The following is a 9,205-nucleotide window of genomic DNA, read 5'->3' as shown; positions in this document are numbered from 1 at the left end:
TTTAAACAGCAATGTTCGTAGGGGAGAAAAATCCAAAAACAAGAAAAATCGCTGGAGGAATTTTAAAATAATAATAATTCAAGTTTCACATTTTTAGTTTTTGATTTTTTTTTTATCGATTTTGGATTTTGGAACCACAAGTCTTATCGAAATGGGACAAAAGAAAATGTTGTAGCTGTGAAAATTTTCTAAAAGATTGGCTTTCGTGTCATTTGCCTATGTTGTACCATTTTTGAGGTATATAGGGAAATTGGGAAATTGTAGTGATGACACTGTTTTATAAGGAGACGATACAGTCGATGCATTGTTCCAATATAAATTTCTATATCTCAAAAACGGTAAAACCTACGAAAATACCATAAAGGTCAATCTTGTAGAGAATTTTCATAGCTACAACATTTTTCTTAGCATTATTCCGATAGGACTTGCGGTTTCCAAGCGATTTTTTTTTTTGTTTTTTTTTTTTTATTTTTTATCATCTATGAAATCATGGATCTATGAACAAAAAATTCCCAGGTGTAAGGACCTTCCGTTTAAAGTTGCTTCAAGAGCACCGTGCCCTCTATTTTGAAGAAAAAAAAAATAATTGTTAATAAAAACCCAAAAGTGTTTTGTTTTAAAAAATTTTAATGTATATTTTAAACTTTCAGTTCATAAACTATAATAAAACAGTAAGTATATAAAGCTCCTATTTTAACACATGATAATTACATACATATACATTTATACATATAGATACACATATACTAAAAATTATCCTATTTTGTACATTAACATAAATATTAATAAATTATAAAATACTACTACTAGGCTTGGGGAAATTGGTTATTTCCCTGTTATTTACATATCGAGAAGATTTTGAACAAAATCGAAATCCATGTCAAAATCTAGGGAATTAAAACTCGACGAATTTGAGCTGGGAAATGATGAGGCTGTTGTAGATGCCGATGTCATGCTAGTCTGGTTACTGGTATTTCCAAAGCTGGGAACTTCCTCGGTGGACATGAGAAAATCCAAGACATCTTTTTCGTTGTTGAATGTTGGTAGTGGTTGGAGATTATCGAAGAGAGATGATTCAGCCGAGGAGTAGAAAGCAGAATCAAAATATTCCATTGAAGTGGGTGGAGAATCAACCAGGCCGGTTTGATAATTATTGGCATCAGTGTTGACATAGATTGAGTCATTTAGGTTTTGTGGTGAAAATTGTGGCATTTCTTGTTTACATTCTGGAATTTCTTGTTTGATTGTTAGTTGCGGAACAAAGGCAGGATTTTGTTGAATATGTTGTTGTTGTTGTTGTTGCTGTTGTTGGCCGTTGATGTTAGTATTGAAAAGGTTCATATTCTGTTGGACCAAAACTGATGACTCATTTGTGTCATTGCCGCTGTTGTTGTTGCCTCCTGAAGCCGAACGTAATTTGTTATAATTTTTAGCACCACGAGTTGCATCCTTTTTACTCTTCATGCGGCGATTTTGAAACCAAATTTTCACTTGACGTTCACTCAATTCCAAACGATCGGCAATTTCAATGCGACGCGGACGGCACAGATATTTATTCACATGGAATTCACGTTCCAATTCTATGAGTTGTTTGCTGGTAAAGGCTGTGCGTATACGTTTGGCTTTGCCTTTCGAATCAATTGATGAAGTGGGCGAAAGAGGTGTTGCCATGGGCTCATAGCTATAGGTTGGGGAGGGCATTGTAGCCATATTTACCATGGGTGCATTCAAAATGTTCTCAATGATCTGTAAATAATAAAAAAAAACAAATAATTAGTATCTCCATTTAAAGCATCCTCTTGGTTGTTTGTAGAACTTACATTAGCACTTTGATATTGTAGAGTTTGTGTCAAATATTCCTCAAAGGTCATGTTGGTGTTGTTATTTAAAAATTCCATTTTTTAGGTTTGTTTGTAGTTTAAATCCAATAACTTGCAATATTTGCTGTGATGTTGTATCTGTGATTGTCGTGTGTTGACTGTGATGACTTTACCTTTTCACCATAGTATTTATATTGCAAGGTCCTGAAGTGTCCTTTTTGCCTACCTGACTACCTGCTTGCATTGCTGGCTTGTTGGATTTATTACCACACATCCACATTTTGCAAATTAGAATTACTACTTTAGCCTAGTAAAACTGGCAGACTACCTGTTTCTTAGTATTCTCCCAAAATGTCTAGCACGAGGATTGTTACAGGCTGTCTAGCTGGATGGATGGCTGGTTGACTGGCTGACCGTATGTGGACAATAAGTCTAAGCAGCCAGACTGCCGTTTTCTAATACACCATTTGAGTATGCGTAATAGCATTTCGACTAGTCTTTCTTTAGCCACCATGTGTATTATCCAGCCCATATGACTGCAGATGACTAGAAAGGAAACGAGCTAAAAGCAATTCTCTGTTATTTAGCCATAATATCTTGTCTAAATAGTTTATGGGTTTTAGACTTGTCAACCGAAAGATTTTGTTCGTGATATGTGTGGTGATTACACAAATGTTAAGAGGAGTACATAGCTCCTTTCTGGATATTTTTTTTGATTCACTTAAAAGTCACATTCCATTTTGTATGAGTCATTAGGAATTGAACAATATTTTTGGATTTTTTCCTTTTGGCCAAGGCCGTTGGAAATGAAAATGGATTTTTTCTGAAATTTGTATGTAAAGCGACCAATAGATTAAATTCCAAACCAGAAATTGTTTTCATTTACATTATGCAATATTTGACTATCTATACCCCCTGGAGATCGATAGAGAATGTAGTGCAATGTATTGGGAAATTGTTTCCGGGTATGAAATTGAAAACAAGAATGATATTTTAAACGAAAGGACAAACGCCACATTGTGTTATAAATGATTGTAGTAGTCATAGTTTTGCATTTTTATCACATATAATTGGTCCTGATTGTGTTAGAGAAACAACACGTCTTGGGTTTTTATACAATATTTTGCTAAAGAACTATCGAGATGTGGATATTTTTAAACATATTTTGTAAAAAGTCAATAAAAATAAAAAAATATTTTCTAAATAACTGTAGAATTTGTAGGAGGTCGATTAATAAATATATTGTTCAACAAATATCTTTTATTTTGTTGTTAAATGACGTACATTTATACTTTCTTTAATTTAACTTGTGTTAAAGGATTATAAAGACTGAGATTTTTTAATATTTTTAAAAAGACATAATAATTTTATTTAATAATTTATTTATATACTAAATATTTTGTAAATATTTTTAATGATTAAAAAAATATTTGTTTAATACGTGAATTAAAAAAAAAGATTTTTGAGTACAAGGATTTAAAAAATTATTTTTTAATACATAAATAATAAAATAATTTTCAAAATGAATTAAATATTTTTTAAAAATGTATTTTTTCAACAATATTTTTATCATGTGGATTTTTAAAAATATATGTATAATTCAATACATGAATTTCAAATAATATTTTTCAATGGGTAAATTAAAAAAATACTTGGATATATAAAAAAAATGCAATGCACGGCTTTAAAAAATATTTTTTAATACTTGGATTTTTGAAAAAAAAACTGTATATCTTTCAATAAGTGGATTGTTTAAAAGCATATTTTTAATACGTGATATTTTTCAATACAAAGGTTTTTTTTTAATTTATTTTTCAATACGTCGATTTCTTGTAAAATGCATTTTTCTGATAAACATTCTTCAATAGTAGAATATAAAATAATATTTATTTATACTTGAATTTAAAAAAAATTAAATTCGCAGTTTTAAAATAATATTTTCAATACGTTAATTTAATCAATACCTGGATTTAAAATATTTTTTAATACGTATATTAAAAAAATATTTTTCCATAAGTGATTTTTTTAAATTTTGTTTAATACTTGGATTAAAATATTTTTAATACGTGAATTAAAAAAACAATATTTTCTGTACTTGGATTTAAAAAAATCAATACGTGGAATATTTTTTCAATGTGTGAATTTTTTAAAAATATATAATTTTTAATGCGTGAATTAAAAAAAATATATATCTTAAGAAATATTTTTCAATACGTGGATATTTTAAAAATATTTTTCAAAGCGTGGATATTTTAAAAATAATTTTAAACCTATATTTAAAACAAGAAATATTTTTCATTAGGTTGATTTTTTTTCAATAGAATGATATTTAAAAAAAATATATGTTTAATACTGGTATTTTAAATAAAATATTTTTCAGTACATGGAATTAAAAAAAATATTGTCCACTTTTTTTAATATTATTTCAATTTTCATTTTAATAAAAAAAATATTTTAAAAAAGAATATTTTGCCATAAGTGTCTTTAAACGATATTTATCAATACGTTGATTTTTTCAAAATATTTTTCAATACGTGGAGTTTTTAAAAATATTTTTTAATACATGGATTTTTAAAATATATTTTTTTCAATACATGAGAATAAAAAAAATATTTTTCAATACATGGAAATAAAAAAATATTTTTCAATACGTGGATTTTTAAAAAAATATTTTTCAATACGTGGATTTCTTAAAAATATTTTTCAAGTCGTGGATTTTTAAAAAATATTTTTCAATACGTTGATTTGTTAAAAATATTTTTCAATACGTGGACTTTTTAAAAAGTATTTTTTCAATACGTGGACTTTTTAAAAAATATTTTTTCAATACGTGGACTTTTTAAAAAAATATATCTCAATACATTGATTTTTCAAAAAATATTTTTCCATGCGTGGATTTTTTAAAAAATATTGGTATTTTAAATAAAATATTTTTCAATACGTGGTATTTTAAATAAAATATTTTTCAATACGTGGTATTTTAAATAAAATATTTTTCAATACGTGGTATTTTAAATAAAATATTTTTCAATACGTGGCATTTTAAATAAAATATTTTTCAATACGTGGTATTTTAAATAAAATATTTTTCAATACGTGGTATTTTAAATAAAATATTTTTCAATACGTGGTATTTTAAATAAAATCTTTGTCAGTACATGGATTTAAAAAAATATTTTCCACTTTTTTTAATATTATTTTTTTAATAATCGGATTTTTTAAAACTAAATATTTCAATACTCATTTTTTTAAAAAATATTTTGCACTTTTTTTAATATTATTTTTTTAATAAACGGATTTTTTAAAACTAAATATTTCAATACTCATTTTTTTAAAAAATATTTTCCACTTTTTTTAATATTATTTTTTGAATAAGTGGATTTTTTAAAACTAAATTTTTCAATACTCATTTTTTTAAAAAATATTTTTCAATACGTAAATTCAAAAATAATAATTTTCAATAAGTGCATTTCTAAAACAATATTTTTCAATACGTGAATTTTTTAAAACAATATATTTAATACGTTAATTAAAAAAAAAAACAAAAAATTTTTTAATGCGTGGATTAAAAAATTTTTAGCAATAAGTGTTTTTAAACAATATTTTTCCATACGTTGTTTTTTTTCAAAATATTTTTCAATACGTGGATTTTTTCAAAATATTTTTCAATATATGGATTTTTTAAATACATTCTTTTCCATACGTTAAAATAAAAAAAATATTTTTCAATACATGGAAATAAAAAAATATTTTTCAATACGTGGATTTTTAAAAAATATTATTCAATACGTGGATTTCTTAAAAATATTTTTAATACGAGGAATTATTAAAAAGTAATTTTTCAATACGTGGACTTTATAAAAAATATTTTTAATACGTGGAATTTTTAAAAAATATTTTTAATACGTGGATTTCTTAAAAAAATATTTTTAATGCGTGGATTTCTTAAAAAATATATTTCAATACGTGGCTTTTTCAAAAAGTATTTTTCAATACTTGGATTTTTTAAAAAATATTTTTAATACGTGGATTTCTTAAAAAAATATTTTTAGTGCGTGGATTTCTTAAAAAATATATTTCAATACGTGGCTTTTTCAAAAAGTATTTTTCAATACTTGGATTTTTTAAACAATTTTTTTCAATACGAGGATCTTTTAAGCAATTTTTTTCAATACGTGGATTTTTTAAGAAATTTTTTTCAATACGAGTATTTTTTAAACAATTTTTTTCAATACGTGGATTTTTTAAACAATTTTTTTCAATACGTGATTTAAAAAAATTACTACGTGGATTTTGAAAATATATTTTTAATACATGCAATATAAAATATATTTTTCAATATATGTTTTTAAATATTATATAATAAATGGATAAATGGATTTTTAATTATTTTCAATACGAAATATTTTTCAATATTTGGATTTGTTTTTAAATATTTAAATACGTGGATTTTTTTAATATTTTTCAACACGTAATATTTTTCAATACATGGACATAAACAAACATATTTTTCAATACGTAATATTTTCCAGTACATGGAAAACATATTTTTCAACACATATTTTTTCAAAACATATTTTTCAATACGTACATTTAAAAAAAATATTATCTTCAAGAACAACAAGATATGGATTAAAAAAAATATATTTTCTTCAATGACCAAGTGACGTGGATTTTTTCAAGGACTACTAGACGTGAATTTTTTAAAAAATATTTTTTTCAAGGACTTCAAGATATGTCTTTTATGTATTTTCTTCAAAGACTCCAAGATATGCATTTTATATATTTTCTTCAAGGAATACAAGACGTGTATTTACAAAAAAAATCTTCAAAGTCACAAGACATGTATTTAAAAAAAATATTTTCTTCGACATGACGACATATATATAATTGTTCCACAAACATCCCAGAGGGGACAAGAGAGACTTCTCTCATATCAATGAGTGCACCACAATTCATATTATCTCAATGATATGGGACCTATTGTTTATAGCCGAGTCCGAAAGGCGTGTCTTAGAACACCACATGTATAGAAGTTTTACATTACTGAAATACTCAGGATATGTCGCCAACATTACTGAGGGGTATCTTGCCACCGTTAAAAAAATTAATACAGCCTGACAGGGGAATCGAACCCACGAACTTCAGCGTGCAAGGCGAGTGTGTATACCATTGCACCACGGTGCCACGTGTCGTTGTCTAGTCTACTTATTAATATCAGAATTAAAATGATCACATTTTTGCTAACCATACGTACAAATTGTATTGTTGATTTACTATCAGTAAGCAGTATTGCTATAAATCCACGAGTTCACAATTCATATGAATTCTTTTTGACTCAGTGAACATCTGGGAAAAACCCGAAAAATATTTCATAGATAATCGCCATAAAAGATAAACGTAAAAATCCTTGATTTGCATGTACAAATTATATTACCTCTCTTATTTTATTACCGGGGATTAGTTCGCTGTAACACGCTGATCCTCTTTATATGAGGGTCAGCGTGTGAGTGTTCTCTAACTCAGGTACCCGCCAGCAAAGTATTCATAAATCTTTTGGAAAAACCCGGGGAAAACCAGAAAATTTCTCTTTCATCACTTTTCACTACCCGCGAAAAGGTTTTATGACCCCACGAAACATACCCTCAATAAATTCGCGTTAAATTTTAATCCCACCAAAATGACAGGTAACTCGTTGTGGAAATTGCTGCAAAGTAAGGAGATGGCTGTAAATGGGTAAGCTGAGCAGGCAGTATAGGTTCCATTAGTTTTAAACATACATACATTATATGGCTAATTTTAATAAATGTGCCTATGTTGATGTAGTTTCAACTCCACTAATTTGATCTAAATTAAATATATATAACCAAATAATTACTTTCTCTAGTAATATAATTTGTATTTTTTGTAAACCAACTCAAATATTGCATTTTATTATAATAGGCAATAAATTTTTGGTTAAATTTTGTCACCATCTTTAATCTTTAATCTTATATGATCTTAATCCTTAATTTTAATCTTTATACATAATTTAAAATAAAATATTTTATTATTTTTACATAAATTGTCTAAAGAAAATATGTAATTTTTTAGATGGAATTGTCTACAAGTGTCTAGCTTATTGCGCCAAGATCAAATTTACAAATGCTAAATGTGTGTAAATAGCCAGACTATGAGACAAACTTCTCACACTTATTATGTGCTCAAAATAAACATATTTCGCCTTCACAATGGCACCTTTTTTCTTTCAGCGACTAGCCACGGTTTTGCGGCAACGACTCGCCGTGGTATTAAATTACATGTTGGCTGCAGTAAGGCGGGCGACAAAGTCATTAAATTTTCTAGAGATCTGTTTTGAGCAATGTTTACAATTGCGTTGACACGCGACGGCTAGTCACTATCAAAAAATGTGATGAGAGACAAGGACCTTTGATTTTTTACTAATAACTGTAAATTTCAGACATAACCAAGGGATCCATGGTATGACCATCAGTGTTATTCTACTACCGGAGAGAAGAATTCGGCATATAGGGCTATTCTGCAATCATTAGCAACGCGTAGCGCACGAGAGATGTATCGGGAGAAAAGAGGAGGGAGAAACGTTTTTTCTGTAGGAAAAAGGGAATGTGAAGGCGGGAGTGTGAAAAAATCAAGATGTTCAGGAGCCAGAGTAAAACATCAAACTGATGGCTTTGGTGAAGAAAAAGAAAAAGCCCTCTAAATCTACACTCGGAATGTTGGGACTCTATAAATAGGGAATGTACAAGCAACGATAGATGTACTTGCAATGTACAAAGCAGATGTTAGTGCCATACATGAAATTCGATGGATTTGGAAAGACGTCAGAACAACACCTAAAGGTGTCTTAATATATTATGGCTACCATGTTATAAAACACGAGTTTGGTTGCGAGTTTGTGGTTAATCCGAGGTTAAAATATCTTATATTAACAAAAGACAAGGATGTTCAGATAAAAGATACATTTTACAAGCCATTAACATTGTTCAAGCACGGAAATTCATGGATTTGCTTTTCGTCGAAATTTGAGTTCGATTACTGCTAAACACAACCTTTCCAAAAAATTACACTTTGCAACAAAATCTGGCTAAAGATCTGTGGGGTTGGAAAATTCCTTTTGGGGGTAAAAGCTCTTGATAAGTATGTACAGAACCCCAAAGAGCAGATCCGTCGAACTTTTGAGTCATGGCATAATGAATTTTAGACCCTATAAGCCATGAGAAAGTAGCTTCATACCTTTGTTCGCTGTTGTTTTAGGTTATTTTTGAGGTAAGATGTCTTCAATCAAATTAAATGAGGATTATTTTGGTAGAACATTCTAACTCGCATCCTTCCATGTCCTTTTCGTCCTTTATTTCAAGAACCGC

At 27.8% G+C, this 9,205-nt stretch overlaps 1 protein-coding gene across 1 annotated transcript; it reads right to left on the bottom strand.

Moving 5' to 3' along the window:
* Positions 1-609: 609 nt before the first annotated feature.
* LOC141388859 (uncharacterized) lies at positions 610-2,382 on the bottom strand. Its single transcript, XM_073959335.1, has 2 exons — positions 1,821-2,382; positions 610-1,746 (listed from the first exon to the last, which is right to left on the bottom strand). The coding sequence occupies exons 1-2, from the start codon at positions 1,896-1,898 to the stop codon at positions 841-843; spliced, it is 984 nt and encodes a 327-aa protein (XP_073815436.1). The 5' UTR covers positions 1,899-2,382; the 3' UTR covers positions 610-840.
* Between the last annotated feature and the right edge of the window lie 6,823 nt (positions 2,383-9,205).

This window comes from Musca autumnalis, unplaced genomic scaffold (genome assembly GCF_047663935.1).
Source record: "Musca autumnalis isolate F117 unplaced genomic scaffold, ASM4766393v1 scaffold_1, whole genome shotgun sequence".
Lineage (NCBI taxonomy): Eukaryota > Metazoa > Arthropoda > Insecta > Diptera > Muscidae > Musca > Musca autumnalis.
The sequence above is the reverse complement of the archived record's forward strand: the minus strand, read 5'-3'. Positions and strand labels throughout refer to the sequence as shown.

Excerpts from the sequence above, each read along its gene's own strand:
- LOC141388859 (XM_073959335.1), bottom strand. The coding sequence starts at position 1,898 with ATGGAATTTTTAAATAACAACACCAACATGACCTTTGAGGAATATTTG. Across the intron at positions 1,747-1,820 it reads TACAATATCAAAGTGCTAAT|ATCATTGAGAACATTTTGAA; the intron begins GTAAGTTCTACA and ends TATTATTTACAG.